The following is a 21289-nucleotide window of genomic DNA, read 5'->3' on the forward strand; positions in this document are numbered from 1 at the left end:
TAATAAATTAATTTTAACAATATATTTGAATGTTATCATTAGTTATAACAAAATCTGTTAAGATAAAATATAAAAAAATCCTACTGAATTTTTTATATATTTGTATTAAATAATACACTAATTAATTTTGCAATTAGTAATATAGTATTATTATAAATTAATGGTAATTAAAATTTTATTATAAAACTAAAATAAATAAAACTTATATAGTATTTTTTTATTAATTTATATTTATAGTCTTTATTATTATTTTAATAGAAATATTATAAGAATCAAATACGAAAAGATTATATTAAATTAATAAATTAACCTATTTTATTTTTGAAAAATACTTTCATTTAAATAATTTTAATTCATTGTTAAAACGGTTTAAACTTTGTAAACTATGTAATATTCTTATACAAAAATAAAATTATTAACATATGATAAACTTTTATATATACAAATATATATTTATCTTTTATTTATTTGAAACTCACAGCAATATATTATTTTGAAAAATATTTTCTATTTGATTATTTCAGATTATGAATTTATTGTATCGAACTCAAAAATATAATAACAATTAATAAAACAGTAAAATGTATAAAAAATTATTATATTTTAATAATGTCAAATAATAAACATAAACAATAAGATTAAAGAATTACATAATATAGAACCCTGAAATATAAATCATGTTTTTAAAACTGTTATGATAATATCAAAGTTATACATTTATAAAATGAAAAGTACCTATGCGAACGTGCATGTCAAACTCTAGTATATATATTATGGATACTGGAAATAAATCAATTAGTATCAAAATTTAGTCAGAGTTGCAGCTCAAAAATTTGATACTTTGGATAGTTGTAGCAAAAAAATTTAAGGATCACAAGGAACTAATTGGTGTAAATAAAGTTTAACATATGTTAATAACGACAATTAATTTGAAAAATATATTTGGATAGTTGTAGCACATACAAAGTATAAAAATATAGATCACAAGGAACTTGGTGTCGAATTGGATTTGACGGATAAGCCTACGGCCTGCATGATGATTTTCATTACAAATAAAATGGGATGGCTTATAGAGAAAATTACTCATATTCATCCAAGAGATTATAGGGTAACAAGCTCCTTGTAGATATCATTCATACTTTCATATACAAAACCGTTACCAAAAATAGTTCTGTGAGACTGATTGATTTACCATGTGACAGTTTTGGCGTCCACTAAGTGACAAAGATATCAGTTTGATCTTCGTTTTGATGTCTTCTTTGTTAAATGACAAACTATATTTACTTTTACGGTATACAATCTGGATGTCGGGTCAATCTTGTTAAACTGATCGCATTTGTTTTTTTTTTATTACATTGAAATCCGTAACAACGTTTAGTCGACTATCTTGTTGAAGGGTCAGGTCAATCTCCCAAAACTAATACCATTGGTTTTTGGAAATAGAGGAGTTATGCCAGACTCTTGTGTAGGTATAAGCATGGAGAAGAAATTGATATGGAATTAGGAACAAGTTATGTTGACCCGACACATTTAAGTGGTAGTGAAAAGTAAGTAATGAAGATAAAATTATGTTGATATGGTGAATGATGCATTTCGGGATAATGTGAGTTTTGATAACTATCAACAAGATGATAGTTATCAAAATGTAGTAGACCCACAACGCAACCATTCGAAGAAGTTCTACGATTTGTTAGAAGGAGCACAAATTGTTTGTATGATGGTTGTCGTGAAGGGCAGTCGCAGTTATCCTTAGCTGCTCGGGTCTTGCAAAACAAGGCAGATTATAATCTGAGTGAAAAGTGTGTAGATTCGGTATGTCAAATGTTGACAGACTATTTACCAGAAGGAAACACGGCAACCGAATCACACTACGAGACCGAAAAGTTGATGCGGAATTTAGGGCTCCCATATATACAATTGATGTTTGTGTTAACAATTGTATGATCTTCTGGAAAAAAGATGAAAGATGGGAAAAGTGTCAATTTTGTGGTGCGGACAGATGGAAGCCTAAGGACAAAAGACGTAGAACCAAGGTACCATATAGTCGTATGTGGTATCTACCTATAGCTGATAGGCTGAAGAGAATGTATCAGAGCAAGAAGACAGCAGCGGCAATGAGATGGCATGCTGAGCACCAATCAAAAGAGGGAGAAATGTGTCATCCATCTGATGCGGCAGAATGGAAACATTTTCAAGAGATGCATCCCCAGTTTGCCGAAGAACCTCGCAACGTTTATCTTGGATTATGTACAGATGGATTCAATCCATTTGGGATGTCTCGTAATCATTCGTTGTGGCCTGTGATCTTAACTCCATATATCTACCCCCTGATATGTGCATGAATACAGAGTATTTGTTTCTTACAATTCTGAATTCTGGGCCAAATCATCCACGAGCTAGTCTTGATATCTTCCTCAAACCTTTGATTGCGGAGTTAAAAGAATTGTGGTCAACTGGAGTCGAAGCATATGATGTGTCTTTAAATCAAAATTTTAATCTAAAAGCCGTGTTACTGTGGACGATAAGCGACTTTCCGGCGTATGGCATGCTATCAGGATGGACGACCCATGGTAAATTGTCTTGTCCAATTTGCATGGAAGATACAAAGGCTTTTTATCTGACTAATGGAAGGAAGACGTGTTGGTTTGATTGTCACCGAAGATTTCTTCCTCCTAATCATCCACTGAGAAAGAATAGAAAGGATTTCTTGAAGGGGAAAACGCGGTAAATGAAGATCCACCTGATTCTTTAACTGGTGAACAAGTTTATTCAGAACGATTAAAAGGTGTCAATCCTCCAAAAACGTCTGTTTGCGGTGGAAACGGTCATGAAAAGAAGAAGTCTGGTTATGGGAAGTACCATAACTGGCACAAGGAAAGCATTTTGGGAGTTGCCATACTGGAGGGACCTAATTCTCCGACATAATCTTGATGTGATGCATATAGAGAAGAATTTTTTGACAACATCATGAATACTCTTATGAATGTTAAGGGTAAATCGAAAGACACAATCAATTCAAGATTGGATATGGAAATATTTTGTGATCGGCCACACTTACATCTTGATGGTTCTGGTCAAGCTCCATTTCCTCCCTACACACTAAACGAAGACGAAAGGAGAAGTTTATTGGAATGCGTGAAACATGCGGTTAAATTCCCAGATGGATATGCTTCAAACTTAGCTAATTGTGTTGATATAGAAAACAACAAATTTTCTGGCATGAAGAGTCATGACTGCCATGTTTTTATGGAGCGGCTACTTCCATTTATCTTTTCAGAACTCCTTGACCAGAATGTTCATCTTGCGTTATCAGGTACTTAAGTATAGTTTTATATATTACGAAATGATACAGCTTTATATATATTATAGTATGTATTACTAAGAAATGTATTTTGAATATTGTAGCTGTTGGAGGATTTTTCCGTGACCTTTGCTCGAGAACTTTGCAGAAAAATCATGTCCAAATTCTTAAAAAAACATTGTTATGATCATCTGCAATTTGGAGAAGATCTTTCCACCATCATTTTTTGACGTCATGCAACACCTGCCTATACATCTCCCATACGAAGCTGAACTAGGAGGACCTGTGCAATATAGGTGGATGTATGTTTTTGAAAGGAATTTCAAAAAATTGAAAGCAAAAGCCAAGAACAAAAGATTTGCGGCCGGCTCGATTGTCGAATCATATATCAACGAGGAGATAGCTTACTTCTCAGAACACTACTTTTCTGATCATATACAAACCAAATCAAGGTAAACACTATCATTATTCCTCATATTTAATTTTAATGTGTTTAAAAATGTTTTTTTGTTATATATAATATTTATTATTTTCATAATCCTTTGTGCAGGTTCACAAGATTTGATGAAGGTGAAGTCCCCGTATATCATGTCCCTGGAGTACCTGATATATTTACGCACGTAGGACATCCAAGTGGAGAAACGCAAGAAATATGGCTTTCCGAGAAAGACTATAGATGCGCACATGCATATGTTTTACGCAATTGTGATTATTTTCAGCCACTTGAGAGGTATAATTTGATAATATTATCATCTTCCATATTGATTATCCAACTATAGTTGCTCATATTAATTTGTGTTTGGCTAATATAGGATGTTTGAAGATTTTCTTAGTGCAAATATCCAGACCTCTCCGAAAAAGACCTCTCTGCGAAGAGAGCTGACGAATATCATATATGGGTGAAAGATTATGTACGTTTGACTAACATACCATTATATAACTAAATGTTTATAATTATATATATATTATAATTATATATATATGTATATATGTTGCAGGTTAGCTATTGGAGCAACACACATAATTTTCCTGTGTGGGTTAAAGATATTTCGAATGGACCCCTGACTAGAGCCAGAACATGGCCCATGTACTTCACAAAAGGCTATTTGTTCCATACGCAGAAGCATGGCGAGGGAAGAAAGACATGTAACTATGGTGTGAGTGTTAAAGGAGAAAGTTACACAAATGCATCCGATGAAGCCAATTACTACGGGATATTGACTGATATCATACAAATTCAGTATGAGGGATCGGTCAATTTGAAAATCACACTTTTTAAGTGTAAGTGGTATGATCCGGTAATTGGTAGAGGCACTCGACGGAGAAATGGAGGCATCGTCGACGTTCTTTCATCGCGGAAATACTATAAATACGAACCATTTATTCTAGGTACGTATTTTATATTGTAATTAAATTTTTATAATTTGATAGTTAATTTAATTATATTCTTATTATTTGATATTGCACAGCGTCTCAAGCAGATCAAGTTTGTTATATCCCGTATCCGTACGTTAAGAAACCAAAGCAGTCGTGGCTCAATGTTTTAAAAGTGAATCCAAGGAGAATCATTTCAGGAGAATATGAAGATAAAGAACCGACACTGTTGCAACAAGAAAATGATGATGCTGTTTTAATGACTACAATTGAAGAACTTGCAGTCGACCATTTGGTTCATGCTCGGGTACAACCTATAAATCTTGATATTGATGTGGAAGATGTTGAACCAGAGGATGAATTCCAGTGTAATGTATCATCGTCTTCTTCTGATGATGGAGATGGAGAAGAACCCTATTAAAATGTAGTATGATTTTATAAACTTTGTTTTAATGTGTGTTTGTAATATAATTTTGTAAACTTTGTTTTAAACTTTTGTTTAGTGTGTACTGTGATATAATTGTGTAAACTTTGTTTTAATGTGTATTGTAATATAATTTGTGAGCTTTGTTTTAGTGTGTTGTAATATCCCCTATATATTAAAAGAGAAGCATCACAACATATTTTTGTAGCCACATGTCATCACCACAATCATTCTTAGAATCCTTAGAAAAATATGTTGGTCCATATAAATGTATAATAAACTTTTTATTAAACTAACCATAAACTAATTATAAATGTTCTTCATTGTTTCCTTAAATAAAAACCACGGAATTACCTACTGTGGCTAAAGTATAGATGACAATTAATGATTTTGAATAATAAAAGATTTGATAAAAATACTATATTCTCTATCATTTTAAAAATTTAACTAATTAAAATAAATTAAACAATCATGTTAACTATATAATAAAAATTTAGATTTTTTCGTATATGCTATATTTTGAATTTTTAAAAACGAATATAAATGACTAAAGTTGTTAAAAATCTCACATTGAAACTTTTGTGATCCATGGTCTAAACTTTATGTTATAACAAGATACAAATGATTATGAAATTACAGAAGTAGGAAGTCTCATTTAATAAATATTATATATATGTATATTAATATTCTTAAAAATAAATTATATACCATATAAAATATAAAATACATAAGTATTTTAATTTCGAATTTTCTTTAAATTTTTTTGATAAACATTTTGAACAATTATTGACAACTTAATATTTAGATTTTAAACTTTGCATTGAATATTTTTAAAATTATAAATTACTAAAACTATTAAACATCCCATAATTTTTTTATTGTTATCATTTATTTAAAAAAATTTGTTATAGCGAAATACAAACGATCAAAATACTATGAGTATAAAATATTTTTTAGCAGATGTCAATATTAAAAATGTAGTTTATATCTATGTTAATATCATGTAAACTTAATTTTATAACATATAAAATAGAAAAAGTATTTGTCTCGATTAATAAAATTTATTTAAGTATTTGTACCTATTTAATTACATACGTAATAGTTACTAAATTTTTTATTATTCAATATATATTTATTATTTCATAATATGTAAAAAATTATATAATAATTCAAAATAATTTATATATAATATTCATCCCGCCCAAGGGGCGGGTCTTAACCTTTATTTTGTAAATTTTGTTTTAAATTGTATTGAAATATATTTTTGTAAACTGTGTTTTAAACTATATTATAAAAGTACATTATGATTTCATTTTGTTTCATTATAAGAAAATCCCTAACCCCCAACACACTAAACCTTCGTAACCCATCCCTAACCCGTAAAGTCCACAAAATTTGCTAATTTAATGTCCCTCCTATCAACTAAATAATTCCCCCCTTTAGTCCCAATAATTTCCCTCCCATAAATTTCATTCCCCGCTTAAGCCCAATTAACTCTACAAACCCAATGACCAAAGTTAATAAAATCACTCTTTCTCTACTCTAGCGACACAGCTCTCTCTCGAAAATCCCCACACACTTAGAACCCTAATCGAAACTCTCTGTCCTAATCCCTAATCGCTCTCTCTCGAAACTGAAGACGATGGCCGGAACATCAACGAAGAAGGTTCGGAAACCCTCAAAACGGTCTAAACCATCTCCTCTACCGCCGCAGTATGAGTTCACTCCAAGGACAACAGAGCCTCCACCTCGTGGCAACCGCAGAGCTGGACCAACGGTGAGTGACTACCCACCTCCGAGACAGCTGTTCGAGGAGTCTACGCCGAGGACCCAACCTCGAGCTGCTTCAACGCCTCTTTCTCAACCAGCTCCACCACCACAACCTCGAGGGTCTCAAATCTCAGCCAATGTTCGACCTCGACAACCTACGGTCTCTATTAGGCGACAATCTCCTATCAGTTCTGAAGCTCAAAACTCACAAAATACTGAAGCTCCAGAAGGTCCAGATGAGGATGAACCAGTCCCCAACTCACCATTTCCAGTAGAACCGAATCTGTCTGAAGACCAGACGAGGCTTCCCAACGCCCTTCTCTCCCAGCCCGGCCGAGAGCGCTACACCATGAGCCTTTCTCCCACCTTCGAGCCTGGAACCATGTGGTTAGTTACTTATCTATCTGAATATTTTAAGCTTATGAGATTGTGTCTGTGATTAATAATTGTTTCTGTGAAATACTCAAGGGACATATCCAGTTTGCTTATGATATTGTTTCTGTCATTGGTAATTGTATTTTGCTAATTTTGTTTGGAGAGTTCGAAATTGTTTAGCTTTGAGATGTTAGAATATTGTGAGTTTTCTATGATTGATAATTGTTTTTATACGATATGACTCTCGGCCTTATACTAATGTTTCTGTGTTTCTAGGTTTGGTCGGGACAAAGGTAAACTGACTCAGAGGATCACTAAAGTCTTTACAAACAAGTTTGATGGTCCCTTCTACAGTTGGACTTGCGTCGATCAGGACAAAAAAGAAAATTTCTTTGTTGAATTTGCAGTTAAGTATTTTTTTTCTTAATTGCTATTGTATGGGATTGCAACTGTTTTTAAGTTGCAGTTTAGTATTTTCTTCTAAACTACTAAACTGTTGATTTATTTGATTACTAACATCAGCCTTGTCTTATTTTTGTAGAAAACTCACACTTGGAATCCCATATATACTGGTGTGGTTCAAGAGAAGTTCGGGCAGGTATGTCAGCGACGTATGAAGGACATGGTTAGCAAGCGTAGGAAGTCTCGAGTTCGACCATCCTGGATTTTGAATGATCTGTGGAAAGAAATGACAGCTTACTGGGACACTGCTAAAGCCCAACAAAAAAGCGAGACAACATCAGCTGCTCGGTTGTCTGACCGAAATGGTCTTGGTCCTCACAAGCACAATGCTGGCCAGAAGTCTTACCTCCAAATCGAACAAGAAATGGTAACTTTTTTTCCTGTCTCCAAGTTGAAATTTTTCTGGCTCATTAACCTTTATTTTATTTACCATTTCAGGTTGAAGAATTGGGCAGACCAGTGACTATTGGTGAAGTTTTCATCAAGGCACACACCAAAAAAAATGGCAGCTTTGTAGATAAGAAAGCAAAGCTAGTTGCAGAGGCCTATGAGAAGAACAAGCAAGCCAAGCTGGCTGACCTTCAAGCTGAAAACTCAGAGAGTTCAGATGGTACTTCACACCCTCCACAACTCTCTCTAGACCAGGATAATGAGCTCTTCCTTCTGGTAAATTGCTTTTCTATCCCTTTTTTTTAAGGATATTTTTTACTACATATTGTTTGATTTGATTGATATCTGTCTACTTCCTTTGCTTTTGTAGTCCACTGTCACAGACAAAAGAGGAAGACACTATGGAATAGGAAGCCTAGAAAGTACTATTGTCAACGGAAAGCGCAAGCGTTGTAAATCCTCTTCTTCGTACGTAGACCTCGAAAAACAGCTCAGCGATGCTCACCGGAAGATTGAGAAGCAGGCGGCTTACACTGCCAAGCAAGCAAAAAAGCTCAAAAGTTTTTCCTTGGTGAAGAAGTATCTGGCTGCAACTGATCCAAATTTTTTGGCCTTCATGGCTGCTAATCAAGGTGAAGATGATGATGAAGGTGAAGGTGAAGGTGAAGGTGAAGGTGAAGGTGAAGGTGAAGGTGAAGGTGAAGTGAAAGTGAAAGTGAAAGTGAAGGTGAAGGTGAAGGTGAAGGTGAAGAAGGTGAAGATGAAGGGGAAGGTGAAAGTGAAGATGAAGATGAATTTTAGGTTCCCTACTCTTGTACTACTATAATATTTTGTATGCTAATGCTTAACTCCTTAGAGTGCCTTTTGCAACATTATGTTATGAATTCTCTGTTTTATATTAAAATTTTTGTTTTTATTATTGTCATTGTTTTACTGCAAATGAACAAATTAATTAAAAAAAAAGAAAATCAAAAAAATCTGATTTGTGATTTTTGAATCTTGGAGTCGCTAATAAGTCACAAAATTTAGTCGCAATGTAGTCGCTAGATAACCACATATTACACATCTAAATCAACAACTCAGTCGCTATATAGTCACTAATGCTGTACATAATCAGTCGTTGGGTAGTCGCTAATTTTGCGACTATCTACCGACTCCCCTCTAACGACTAATAAGCGACTACAATTTCCCGTCTACATAACGACTGATAAACAGCCGTAGTTTGGTCTTTGGATAGTAGTAGTTCAGTCGGTATATTTTGCGACTTAATTGCGTCTATTTTACGACTACAATATACAGTGACAAAATAGTCGTAATTCAGTCGCAAAATTGCGACTTATTAACGACTCCTCGTATTAGCGACACAGCAATTTGCGACCACGTTGATCAGTCGCAAATCAGTCGTTATGTTACGTTTTGCGACTGAATAACTACGGATATTGCAGTCGGTAAATAAATGTTTTCTTGTAGTGTCTGAGGAGAGAGTATGCCTCGCAATGCTCATCCTGGTAGAGAGCATATTATTGCGGAAGAGCAAAGGAGGGAGTTTTCCTTTGGAATATGCGAAAAATGCACAGGATATGACATATCCATGGGGAAAAGAGGCTTACATTGTGCTCCTGAAGTCAATTCAAAACGCTGTCGCGAATCATTTGGAGAATAAATCCAAATTTGAGTTGCAAGGTTATCCTCTAGTATTCCTTCTTTGGATACTAGAGTCGATTCCTTTGCTAAGGAATAAGTTCAGTAAGTGTGTACCAACAGTTGAGGTTCCTGGGCCGACTTACTTGTGTGAAAAATACACTGAGGTAGAGAATCCATCACTTGATAGGGTTTTACAGGTTGAAGCTGATACAAAGGTAAGCTTTTCCAAGTATATGTTTCTCAGTTTATTTGGCTTCTTCTTTTTAATATGTTTCTCATTGGTCTTTTTTTAAATACTCTCAGCTGAAGGTCCATTGCATACTACCTTCTATTCCTCATGATCCAGAAGATGATATCTCCATTGAAGACAAATATAGTGACGAGCTGGAAACAGTGAAAGATGTAACAAAGAAAGGGTACAAGATTACAGCCGATGACTGGGAAAATAGGTGTGTAGACACATTTGACACATTGGATGCTCTTATTCAAATGATGGCAAATAAGGAGACTGGCCAAGCTTCTACTCCGATTGATGAGGATTCAGTAAATGAAAAAGTGAACAGGATCATCACGGTAATGGAGGAGAATCTGAAGAGCATGAAGGATCGAATGTCATTACTGGAAGAAGAAAACATACATCTTAGAGCTCGTGTGTCAGAGTTGGAAGGAAACAACAATGTTTTTCCCACTAACGTGACACAAAAGGTAAATTCTCAAAACATCTTCTTTTACATTTGCATTTTCAAGTATTTTTTGGAAGATCTTGTACATATTCTTGAATGCCTTCCTAATATTTGACAAACAGCGATCCAGTGGGACACCTTTATCTCCAATGTCTCACACGCAACCATCGAGTGAGACACCTTTATCTCCAATGTCTCACACGCAACCATCGAGTGAGACACCTTTATCTCCAATGTCTCAACAGCCTAATTTGACACATGAGGTATGTAACCAATAAATATTGTTGAGTTTTGAAGTAATATTTGGAAAGCTTTTGTACTTCTTGAATGCATTCCTGATTTTTGCAGGAGACAATGATTGAATCAGCTGCATCTCCAAAGTCTCAACAAAATGAGGTATATGCTCAAAAAATTTTAAGAAAATATTTGGAAATTCTTGTACAAAATCCTGAATGCCTTCCTGATTTTTGCAGGATTACACGCAACCATCGAGTGAGACGCCTTTATCTCCAATGTCTCAACAGCCTAATTTGACACATGAGGTATGTAACCAATAAAATATTGTTGAGTTTTGAAGTAATATTTGGAAGCTTTTGTACATATTCTTGAATGCATTCTTGATTTTTGCAGGAGACAATGAATGAATCAGATGATGACACTCCTGCCCTTGATACTCAAGTATTCTCTCCTAATCTGACAAAAGAGGTATATGCTCAATGATATTGTTTTCACAGTTGGAGTTTACAAATTAGTTTTGGGTGATTTTTTTTACATATAAAGGCTTTTCTGATTTTTGACAGAAAGAAACAGAAACGTCTACCGATGAGAGGCCATCCAATCCTAATCAAGATGGAAAACCAGATGATGAGGTAATATTTATTCTAGAAATTATAGTTGAATGTATTCATGATGGCCATTCCTGATATTTTTTTGCAGATTGTGAGAGAGAAATTAACAAGTGAGTCACCTGCTACTCAGAGTCAAGTTTTGCAGAAAGAAACAGTGGAAATGAATGAGACACCTTCTTCTCCAATAGCTCCAAAGAGTATTGAAACTCCCGTTTATACTCCAAGTCAGACTCAGCAGGTACATGGTCAAAAAAAAATCTTGGATTTTTAAGTTAATGTTTGGAAGCTTTAGAACGTACTCTGGATTGACTTCGTGATAATTTTTACAGATTGAGAGAGAGCCATCGGATGACACGCCTGCCCTTGATACTCAAGTTTTTACTCCTAATCTGACAAAAGAGGTATATGCTCAATGACAGTTGGAGTTTACAATTAGTTTTGGGTGATTTACATATATAGACCTTTCTAATTTTTGGCAGAGGGAAACACAAACCTCTACTGATGAAACGCCACCCAAAACTAATCAAGAAGAAGGAAAACCAGATGATGAGGTAATATTTACTCTAGAAATTATAATTGAATGTATTCATGATGGCCTTTCCTGATATTTTTTGCAGATTGTGATTGAGTCACCTGCTGCTCAGACTCAAGTTTTGCAAAAAGAAACACTGGAAATGAATGAGACACCTTCTTCTCCAATATCTCCAAAGAGTATTGAGGCTCAAGTTTTTACTCCAATTCAGAAACAGCAGGTAAATGTTCAAAAAATCTTGGAGATTTCAAGTAATGTTTGAAAGCTTTTGTACGTGTTTTTGATCCCCTACCTGACTTTTTTTTGTTTTTTTTTGCAGACGGTAACAGAGGAAACGTATGAGGCTACACAGCCATTGACTGAGATCATTTCAGCAAACAATAAAAAGGTAAGCATAGAAATGTCTTTCATAAGTACAACTTGAATTTTAAATTGTAGAAACTTCTTCATAACTACCTCTTTTATTTTACTGTTATTACAGGAGGATACACATGCTGTGCATCACACACCTTCCTCTCCATTGTCTTCACTAATTGCACTAGTTATTGAAGAAAATAAGAATGCTTTGGTAAGAAGAAATATTTAAAATGTTTATGTAATATTTTTCTATTCAACTAACTCTTACCATTTACTTTTGTCTTATAGAGTGAGACAGAAACTGCGACCCAATATTTTTCTACAAGTGAAGGAGAGCATACACAATCAAGCAGAAAGAATCAAGCAGAAGAATATCTCAAGGATACTACAGAACCTACTACTGAGCTAGTTTCCACAGATGTTTCGAAGACACAGCCTCTTACTCCGCAAACACAGCACCTTCAGACAAGTGAGGGAGATCAATCCGATGAGACACCATCAGAGCAGAATCAAGCAGAAGAAAATCTCAAGGATACTACAGAACCTACTACTGAGCTAGTTTCCACAGATGTTTCGAAGATGCCGCCTATTACTCAGCAAACAGAGCATCTTCAGACAAGTGCTATAGATTTTTCAGAAACAAACGAGGTATGCATCGAGTATATTTGATCTTTAATTATTATTCTAACAATTTAAAACCGCTGATGTTACTGAATCTTCATTTTTAATAGGTTGAAGTAAGCAGGCTTCTAGCTCACTTTCAAATAGGCGCAGAGGTTGAGATTTTGTCTACTGATGACGAAATATGGTATCCAGGAAAGGTTGTTGATCTTAAACTGTGTGAAGGACTAGAGGAGCTGACAGTTGAGTACACGACACTCTTCACAGACCAACATAGACTTCAGAAACTTCAGGATACTATCACGGCTGACAAAATACGTCCTGCAACACCAACTAGTGACCAAAAATCCTTTGAGATGATGGATAAGGTAGAAGCCTTTTACAACAATGGCTGGAGCAGCGGACAAATTAGCATGGTACTTGGTGATAACACATACTCGGTGTGTCTCTATACTTCTATGGAAACTATTCTATTCAAACATTCAGATTTGCGAATTCATAGAGAATGGAAAGATGGAGTCTGGAAGATGGCAGATAAGGTAAATCATAACTAGAATTATACTTCACGTGAATTGTTTGATATACATACATTTTAGTTTCAGGAATGGTTTCCAGAAATTCCGATTGCAACAAATTTGATAATATTTTGCTTGGTGTCTATTGTTTGATTAAAGGTGAAGCCTGATAAGAAAAGGAAAGCTGCTGCCTCATCACAAAATTCAGGAATGGATAATGTTTTCCTAAGAAGGAGCGAGAGGGTGCCTAAACGATCTAGAGACACAAAAACTCCATTCAAGTCTGACAGAAATCCGGCTTTAACTGTAATACCTGAGATTATACCTGCAGTTGATCCGTTTTCAACTCCTGCGGAACATAAGCTTTCAAGGCTTCAAAATTGGATGACATTAAAGCCCGGCATGCATGAAACGTAAGCATGTTTCTGTCCTTGTCTATATATTCTTATATTTATGTATAAGAGGTTTGGTAATTCCTTTGAATCTTTAATCGACTGCAGGTCCCTATCAATCAATGATAATAAGATAAGGAAATCTTTCTTTCAAAGCATGGAAAATGCAAAAAAGGACCTTAAGAAAGAGGTAATTTGTTTACATATGTTCTTGCCTTGAGCTTTTTTTAAAAAAAAAATTCAGGAAGGATTTGTTTAGTTTCAGGAATTATATAGTAACAAATTAGATAATGTTTGCCTTTTTTTTTGCAGCACATTGATGGAGCCTTTGCAATGCTAAATTGCAGAAGAAATGAGAATGCTGCTTGGTTCCACAACTACAAGATTCCAAAGGCGTGCTTCCTACCTATGGAGTTCTTGCATTGCTTGCTCTCTGATGATTTGGCTTACAAGAAAGAAAAGGTCAAAGGTAAAAAGATTTTCAACGATTTATTTAAAGATACTGTGAGAGGGAAGGTATATCCAGAGAAGACATGGGGAGAAGATGTTGATGTTGTGTATGGGATTACTCTTGGAAAAAAAAGCAATGTCTGGATTGGGATGGAAATTCATTTGAAGAAGAAAAGAATCACAGTATATGATTGTTTTCAAAAGGAAAGCAACAGCATTGATATTCCTCAAGTGAAAAAGTTGGCAGGTATGTATAAACAATTTGTATTTGATGTATTCAACTGTTTCTTGGTTTGAAATATTCAACTGATTCTATCTTGATATTGATTTTTAAATATGACAGTGTTGATTTCTAATCTGCTGGTGGAATCTTCTGGTGATGAGGTAGATAAAGTGAAGATGATTCCATTTGAGATTGAGCAGGCACAAGGTTTACCCAAGACAAAACATCCTTTCAACTGTGGGATATTTCTTGTCAAGATTCTGGAGTGCCAGTCATTGAAGATAGGAGACATGACAAAGATTAATGATGACAATGCATTGGAGCTAAGGAGAACCTTGTCTTGTGAGATCTTCAACCAATTTGTGGATGAGAGCTTTGGGAAATGAGAATGATGCATGAAAACATTTTTTGTTTTAGTTAAGACTCGGTTTTAGTTATGACTGTTTATTTTGTTATGTTGTTGGCGTCTGGTTACATAAGAAAGATTGGAAGGATATCAAGTATTTTTTTTGGGTATCATATATCTTGGAAGGTTAAAATAATGTTTCTGGATGGGTTTCCAGAAAAAAAGTTAAGTGTTTCAAATGTAAAAAAGAATGAAATGAGATTATATACTAAGGATTGGACATGTATATGGTAAGCTTAAAATTGTGATGTTTACAGACAACAAAAATTTAGAACCACAAAGGATCGAACCCAGAGGGAGAGAGTTTGCGTATTTGGATAGTGTGGGAGTTTAGCCACTAGGCCAAGAAGAATCATCTGTTAATGGATTACATTTAATTTTATTTAACTCCAAACTGTAACACAAAAAAAAATTAAAATTGATTTTGAATCCACCACATATCGAACCCGGGGATAGAGAGACTTTTGAGTTATGAAATGCCTTGGTTTAACCGCTGGTCTGAGGAGAATCATCTGTTAAAGAATATTACATAAGCATACTTAAACCAATTAATATAGGATAGGTTTCCAAAACAATACATTTCGATTGAAAAAAGACAAAACTCTTGCCGTCTCAACACTCTCGCCGTTTCAAACTTCTCGAATCTCACTCGTCTCCGCCTCTCGAATCTCTCTCTCATCTCCATATCTCTCGATCTCCGACGAAAACCCATCTCCAGAACTCTCTCTCTCTCGATCTTTTACGCGAGCTCTCTCTATTCTCCGAGAAAAACCATTTCTAGAGCTCTATCTCTTTAAGGTATGTTGCAGATTCAACCTTATGTGTGTTTTCTTTCTGAGAGATTGGTCTCCTGGTTTTTGCTTGTGTATAGACTTGCTCGTTTTAACCTAATATGATTGGTAGAATTCTAGTTCATGTGAAAGCATGTGTATAGACTTCAGGAAGGATTTGTATTGTTTCAGGAAACCCTTCCTGAAAATTGGATTTTAATTAATTTAGACAAATAAAATTTTTCTTGTTTACGCAGGATAGAAACAAGATGGGAGATCCATTACCATTAAGACTAGCACTGCCTGAGCTGAGGTATCCGATTGGATCAGAGCCAGAGAAGACGATATCGATAAACCAACACTCGATAGTTGCTTATATCAAAACTGTTAAGGAAATTCTAGGAAATGATGAGTTCAACAGAATAAGAGGGACGTTTTTGGGACCGGTGATCAAGCTTGGAGAGAGGTCTTTGAAATTATCAGCTAAGATAGTGCACGCAGTTCTCACCAAAAGCATCAAGACAGTGAAGAGACACGAAGCATGGTTCCATTTTGGTGCTCAGCCAATGAGGTTCTCTATAAGAGAATTCCACATGGTGACTGGTTTGAAATGTAGTGGTGAAGCAAGAGAACCACGAGAGGAAACCGAGAAATTTAAGTGGGACTTCCTAAAAGGGCGTACTCATACAGTAAAGGACGTGGAGAAGCAGCTCAGAAACACAAGAGAAGATGCTTCTGATGAGAGATTCTGCCTTGCAATGCTCCTCCTGATTGAGAGCATACTACTACAGAAGAGCCTTCTCGACGGTGGCACAACTTTTACTTTGGATTATGTGAAAATAGCGCAGGATATGGATGTCTTGATGACATACCCATGGGGGAGAACAGCTTATAATTTGCTGTTAAAATCACTTCAGAGAGCTGTCGACAAAAGCCTCGACAAAAACAATTATGATTTGCAAGGATTCCCTATGGCATTTCTTATATGGATACTTGAGTCAGTACCTTTGCTACAGTATGCATTCAGTCAAGTTGTTCCTATTCTGAGCGTTCAACCGTCTACCCCAATATTTTTGTGTGAGAAGTACCTTCAAATAGCTTCTCCACAGCTGATAGATGTTCTCCTAATTGAAATCAAAGATCATGTAAGTTTTTACATTATTTTTTTCTTGTTTCTGTTTTGCCTTATGATTCTCCATTTAAAAGCTAATTATTTTTATGGTTTCAGCTTAAGGTCACATGCATCCTACCTCCTATTTCTAATGATCCAGAAGCTGATGTTTGCATGGAAGACGAAGCTAATAAAGATCTGGATGACATGGCCGATTTATCCAAGAGAGGTTATAAGTTTAAAATTAGAGATTGGCGAAACATGTCAGTAGACCTATACGGTGCTAATGAACAAATAAGAAGAGCATCTTTACTGTTTGGGAATGGAGGGATGAGTCAAGCTTCTTCTTCGTATCAGGAGGAGTCTTTGGAATCAAAGATCAACAGAATCAGCGAGATGGTGGGAGATAATTTAAGGATCATGAACGATCGTTTGTGTTTGATTGAAAAAGACAGGAAACAGATTAAAGAACGTGTGACAAAACTAGAGAAACTACAAAGAGTTACTTCATATGAAACTCCAAACAATGAGGTAACTTTTTTTTCGGAAATTAAAATTAATGTTTATCTAGTTCTTGATTCAGTTTTTTTTTGAGTTGTCAAGTAATTTTGGAAGATGTTATACATATTTAGGATTGCCTTCCTAATTTTTGTTGTACTTGCACAGACTGACACAACTCCATTTCATGAGACGGCTTCCAGACAAGGTGAAGCCAATGCAGATCAAGCAGATGAACAACTTAACAATGAGGCAAGTATAATTTTGAAAACTGTTGGTATTTATAAAATTATGAATTTGGTTGTACTTAAATTAATTTTTGGAAGTTCTTGTACGTGTTCATAATCCCATTCCTGACTTCAGGATACACGAGAGCCTATGAATGAGATCACGAAAGAGACACCTGGTTCTCCAATAGCTCAACAGAATATTGAGACTCCAGTCCTTACTCCAATTCAGACGCAGCAGGTACCTTCTTTAAAAAATTGGACTTTTCAAGTAATTTTTGGAAGCCCTTGTACGTGTTCATTCAACCATTCCTGAATTCAGGAGACTCACGAGCTTATGAATGAGATCATTTCACCAAACATTTCCGACACACAGCCAAATACCCGAGCTCGCAGAAATCTTTTAACAGAGCAAAATAAGGTATTACTTTCATTAAAACCTTTAATAAATATACAGCAACTATCAAAATGACTGGATATCCTTGAATCTAAACCATCACAGGATGTAGAAAGCAGAGTTCAAAATCCCTTTGAGATCGGAGCAAATGTGGAGATTTCATCACAAGATGACAATACTTGTCATAAATGGTATCCAGGAAATGTGTTGGCAACATATTTGGTTGATGGGGTTGAGATGGTGAAAGTTGAGTACTCCGTCCCGTCTCTGGACGAAAAGAAGAGGAAAAGGAGTGTTGAGACACGTGTATCAATTGACAGAATACGTCCTCAACCACCACCTGAGAGATCTGGAGCGAAGAAAAGTTATGAGCTAATGCAGGACGTGGAGGCGTTCGACAATGGTGCCTGGTGCGCTGGAAAAGTTAAAGTCATTTTGTTTGATGGCTCGTGTTTTGTCTCTTTGAACAATTCTAAAGAACAAATTTACTTCCACCATTCTGAGATGCGAAAACCAAGAAAATGGGTAGATGGTGTTTGGGAGATGACAAAAAAGGTAAAACAAATGCCTTGGATCACTTGAATTGAAAAATAATGTCATTTGTTTAATATCTCGGTATTGATTTTCAGATGGAAGAAGAGCAGACGCAGAGTGTGAATCCAAGTGAAGGAGATGGTGATAAAAAGGTATGAAATATTTATACATCATACTAGGAATTAAGATATAAATGTATCTGAATTTTTGTCATTCAAAAAGGGGAAGGCGAAGGCTGTCGCTTGTAAGAAAAATGAAGCAGCTGGTCCATCAGAAGATGGTGTTGGGAAAATGGCAAAAGAGGTAATAAAAATGAATAAGATCCACTTGAATTGAAGTTCAGGTCAATAGTTTGATATATCGGTTTTGTTTCACAGATGGAAGTAAAGCAGGGTAAGAGTGTGAAACCAAGTCAAGACGATCATGCAAAAAAGGTATAAAAAATATTTTTACTTCATATTAGGAAGGCATTCAAGTATAAAGATAAAAACGATCCTGAATTTTTGTCTTTATTTTTAATTAAAGGGGAAGCCTGATGTTGGTAAGAAGAAGAAAGCAAATGCTCAGCCAGTAGATTTGCTTCCTTTTCTACAGCGAGAAGAGAAGAGGCCAATACGACCTAGAAACCCTCCTATACCTGTAACACCTGAGGTAATCCTTCCAATTGATCCATTTGTGACACCTGAATTTCCTCGGTTTTCAAGGCTTGCACACTGGATGGATCTACGGGGCATATATCGTGTGTAAGCAACTTTTTGTCCTCGCATAAATATTCCTAATTTATTTTGTAAAAGTTTCGATTGATACTAGTTAATTTTATCAACTACAGACCGTTTTATATCAATGGAAAAGAAATTGAAAAAGAGTTCTTTCAAAAAATGGACGATGCAGAAAACAATCTCAACAAAGAGGTAATCAACACTCTGTTCTGTCTTCTATTTGATTGTGTCATATGTTTAGGAAGAGGTTGAGTTGAGCTATGCTAGATGTCCATGTTATAGCAGTTCTATATGAAGTTTCTAACTATATTGTTACATTGGCAGCACATAAATGTTGCATTTGAAATGCTAAATTGTAAGAGGGTTGAGCAAGGTGCTTGGTTCCGCAACAACAATCTTCCAGCAGCATGCTTTGTACCAGTCAAATTCTTAGAAGTGGTTGGGTACGCTTATGAATCTGTCAGGAAGCCACATAAGAAAAAACAAACGTTATTGGAGGGCTGTGTAGGCGAACTTGTGAAAGGTTTAATACATCCAAAGAAGGTATGGCTGGAAGATGTTGATGTTATATATGGTGTCATTGAAGATAAGTTGAGCTATCACTATATTGGGGTGGAGATACAATTGATGGACAACACAATCACACTCTTCCATTGTGGTCTTCCAAAAGCAAATATCAAACGTGCTCTTAATCAAATCCAAGAACTGGCAGGTAAAAACTCTTTGTGATTTATTAATTTTATCATTCAGTGTAGAAAAATCAGTTTAATTTATATTGTTACATTGATAATGGATAGGATTGTGAAAGTATGCGTATCCTGAAAAAAGAATTTTAGCTAATTTAGAAAATAAAAGTTTGTCACTTGCTGCTTGTGCTTGTGATGCATTTTTACATATTCATTTTGTTGTCTGTTGGTGATTGATTTATTGTATAATTTTGGGTATTTATGACAGTGTTGATTAGTGCCATAAAGATGGAACTTCTTGGTGAAGAGGTTAATTTCGAAGATATCAGTCCATTTGAAGTTAAGTTTGCAGAAGGGCTTCCAAAGACAAAATTTCCATACAACTGTGGTATTTTTGTTGTGAAGATGCTGGAATGCAGGTCACTGGGAATGAAGAGCATGGCTAATATAAATGATGAAACTGCGATGGACTTACGAAGCAAGCTATGTTGTGAGATCTTCACCAGTTTATGGATAAAGATTTCCAGGAAGGTCAAAGGAAGTGAAAATGTCATATTTGTTTTGTTTTCTACTCTGTTTTTCTACTTTGATATTAATTATCCCTAACGTTTAAGTTTAAGTTTGTAATGAATTATCCCTAACGTTTTTTTCATTTAGATTGTTATTGAAAAATTTTTAGGATGTATTGATGAATTGTCAAATGCTTATGGTACTTTTAGGATGGGTTTCCAGAAAAAGAGTGAGAAAGCAAAATGCACCAAAGCCTAGCAAATTCCTTTAAAGTTTACAAAAAAATGAAAAAGAATGTGATCTGATGTTGATTGAACTCGTGAACTCTCGAAAGATGAATCAAAGTGTGCAGCCGTTGTACCAAGGGTGTTATACTTGCCAAAAGCTATAATAAAACGAAAATAACTTTTGAATATTTAATTAAAAACAGAAAAAAATGTGAGTATACACAACGGGGATCGAACACGGCTTATTGTGTGATAAGGGTACACTAAGAGTAGAAGGGCTTGCCACTAGGCTACGGTGGATATTCGATAACAGAGTAAATGTGAACTTATTTATTCACAGACGATAGATTTATATAATCTGGATATCATTTTATGTATTCAGGATGGCTTTCCAAAAACAAATAAGCAAATCAGATAACCAAGTTACAAGAACACTAGGCCAAACCATTACAAAATAGTGAAAAACATTGAACAAGTTTTTTATTTAGGTTGTTAATTGAAGAAACAACACAAGAGAAACAAAAGTACTTATTCATTTAAAATAAAAACTGAAAATCAAACATAATGTGGTCCTTAAAAACATAAAAAGAGAAGATGATAACATGAAATTACTCATGACACAGCCAACTTTCGCCAAGTTTATCCCAATCAGGGACTTTGACCTTCACATCAGCAAGCATTCCTTCCGCTTCCGAGTGCTCTTCTTTGAGTTTCTCCAACTCAGCAGTTAAATCAAATTTTCCATCAGCTTTGATAATATCTTCAAGCAACTCGATTTGGACAGCAATTGCTTTGGATGCCAGATTCCAATCATTCTAGCCTGTATTCGTTGGACAAACGAAG

The 21289-nt window shown here is 35.1% G+C and overlaps 5 protein-coding genes across 5 annotated transcripts; all 5 read left to right on the plus strand.

Annotated features, from left to right (window-relative positions):
• The first annotated feature begins 6741 nt into the window (after positions 1-6741).
• LOC125596521 (proline-rich receptor-like protein kinase PERK10) lies at positions 6742-7308 on the plus strand. Its single transcript, XM_048771598.1, has one exon. It carries the CDS (start codon positions 6742-6744, stop codon positions 7306-7308), a length of 567 nt encoding a protein of 188 aa, XP_048627555.1.
• A 99-nt stretch (positions 7309-7407) lies between these two features.
• On the plus strand, positions 7408-9538 carry LOC125596525. The gene is made up of 3 exons (XM_048771606.1): positions 7408-8073; positions 8145-8372; positions 8467-9538. The coding sequence occupies exons 1-3, from the start codon at positions 7858-7860 to the stop codon at positions 8920-8922; spliced, it is 900 nt and encodes a 299-aa protein (XP_048627563.1). The 5' UTR covers positions 7408-7857; the 3' UTR covers positions 8923-9538.
• Positions 9539-11280: 1742 nt separating this feature from the next.
• Positions 11281-16954, plus strand: LOC111215918. The gene is made up of 10 exons (XM_048771605.1): positions 11281-11292; positions 11889-12023; positions 12123-12191; positions 12285-12371; positions 12449-12808; positions 12892-13320; positions 13456-13709; positions 13797-13878; positions 14001-14385; positions 14482-16954. Exons 2-10 carry the CDS (start codon positions 11946-11948, stop codon positions 14745-14747), a joined length of 2010 nt encoding a protein of 669 aa, XP_048627562.1. The 5' UTR covers positions 11281-11292; positions 11889-11945; the 3' UTR covers positions 14748-16954.
• On the plus strand, positions 15807-17319 carry LOC125596522. Its single transcript, XM_048771599.1, has 3 exons — positions 15807-16682; positions 16766-17179; positions 17281-17319. Exons 1-3 carry the CDS (start codon positions 15807-15809, stop codon positions 17317-17319), a joined length of 1329 nt encoding a protein of 442 aa, XP_048627556.1.
• On the plus strand, positions 17199-20452 carry LOC125596523. Its single transcript, XM_048771600.1, has 11 exons — positions 17199-17614; positions 17696-17794; positions 17876-18325; positions 18400-18456; positions 18527-18607; positions 18682-18738; positions 18830-19047; positions 19134-19215; positions 19348-19735; positions 19978-20240; positions 20429-20452. Exons 1-11 carry the CDS (start codon positions 17525-17527, stop codon positions 20450-20452), a joined length of 1809 nt encoding a protein of 602 aa, XP_048627557.1. The 5' UTR covers positions 17199-17524.
• Positions 20453-21289: the final 837 nt, after the last annotated feature.

The sequence above is a fragment of the Brassica napus genome, unplaced genomic scaffold (genome assembly GCF_020379485.1).
Source record: "Brassica napus cultivar Da-Ae unplaced genomic scaffold, Da-Ae ScsIHWf_1225;HRSCAF=1750, whole genome shotgun sequence".
NCBI classification, from domain to species: Eukaryota; Viridiplantae; Streptophyta; class Magnoliopsida; order Brassicales; family Brassicaceae; genus Brassica; species Brassica napus.

Excerpts from the sequence above, each read along its gene's own strand:
- LOC125596521 (XM_048771598.1), top strand. The coding sequence starts at position 6,742 with ATGGCCGGAACATCAACGAAGAAGGTTCGGAAACCCTCAAAACGGTCT.
- LOC125596525 (XM_048771606.1), top strand. The coding sequence starts at position 7,858 with ATGAAGGACATGGTTAGCAAGCGTAGGAAGTCTCGAGTTCGACCATCC. Across the intron at positions 8,074-8,144 it reads TCCAAATCGAACAAGAAATG|GTTGAAGAATTGGGCAGACC; the intron begins GTAACTTTTTTT and ends TTACCATTTCAG. Across the intron at positions 8,373-8,466 it reads ATAATGAGCTCTTCCTTCTG|TCCACTGTCACAGACAAAAG; the intron begins GTAAATTGCTTT and ends TTGCTTTTGTAG.
- LOC111215918 (XM_048771605.1), top strand. The coding sequence starts at position 11,946 with ATGAATGAGACACCTTCTTCTCCAATATCTCCAAAGAGTATTGAGGCT. Across the intron at positions 12,192-12,284 it reads TTTCAGCAAACAATAAAAAG|GAGGATACACATGCTGTGCA; the intron begins GTAAGCATAGAA and ends CTGTTATTACAG. Across the intron at positions 12,372-12,448 it reads AAGAAAATAAGAATGCTTTG|AGTGAGACAGAAACTGCGAC; the intron begins GTAAGAAGAAAT and ends TTTGTCTTATAG.
- LOC125596522 (XM_048771599.1), top strand. The coding sequence starts at position 15,807 with ATGGGAGATCCATTACCATTAAGACTAGCACTGCCTGAGCTGAGGTAT. Across the intron at positions 16,683-16,765 it reads TAATTGAAATCAAAGATCAT|CTTAAGGTCACATGCATCCT; the intron begins GTAAGTTTTTAC and ends TTATGGTTTCAG. Across the intron at positions 17,180-17,280 it reads ATGAAACTCCAAACAATGAG|GATTGCCTTCCTAATTTTTG; the intron begins GTAACTTTTTTT and ends ATACATATTTAG.
- LOC125596523 (XM_048771600.1), top strand. The coding sequence starts at position 17,525 with ATGAATGAGATCACGAAAGAGACACCTGGTTCTCCAATAGCTCAACAG. Across the intron at positions 18,608-18,681 it reads TTGGGAAAATGGCAAAAGAG|ATGGAAGTAAAGCAGGGTAA; the intron begins GTAATAAAAATG and ends TTTGTTTCACAG. Across the intron at positions 19,048-19,133 it reads CTACGGGGCATATATCGTGT|ACCGTTTTATATCAATGGAA; the intron begins GTAAGCAACTTT and ends TATCAACTACAG.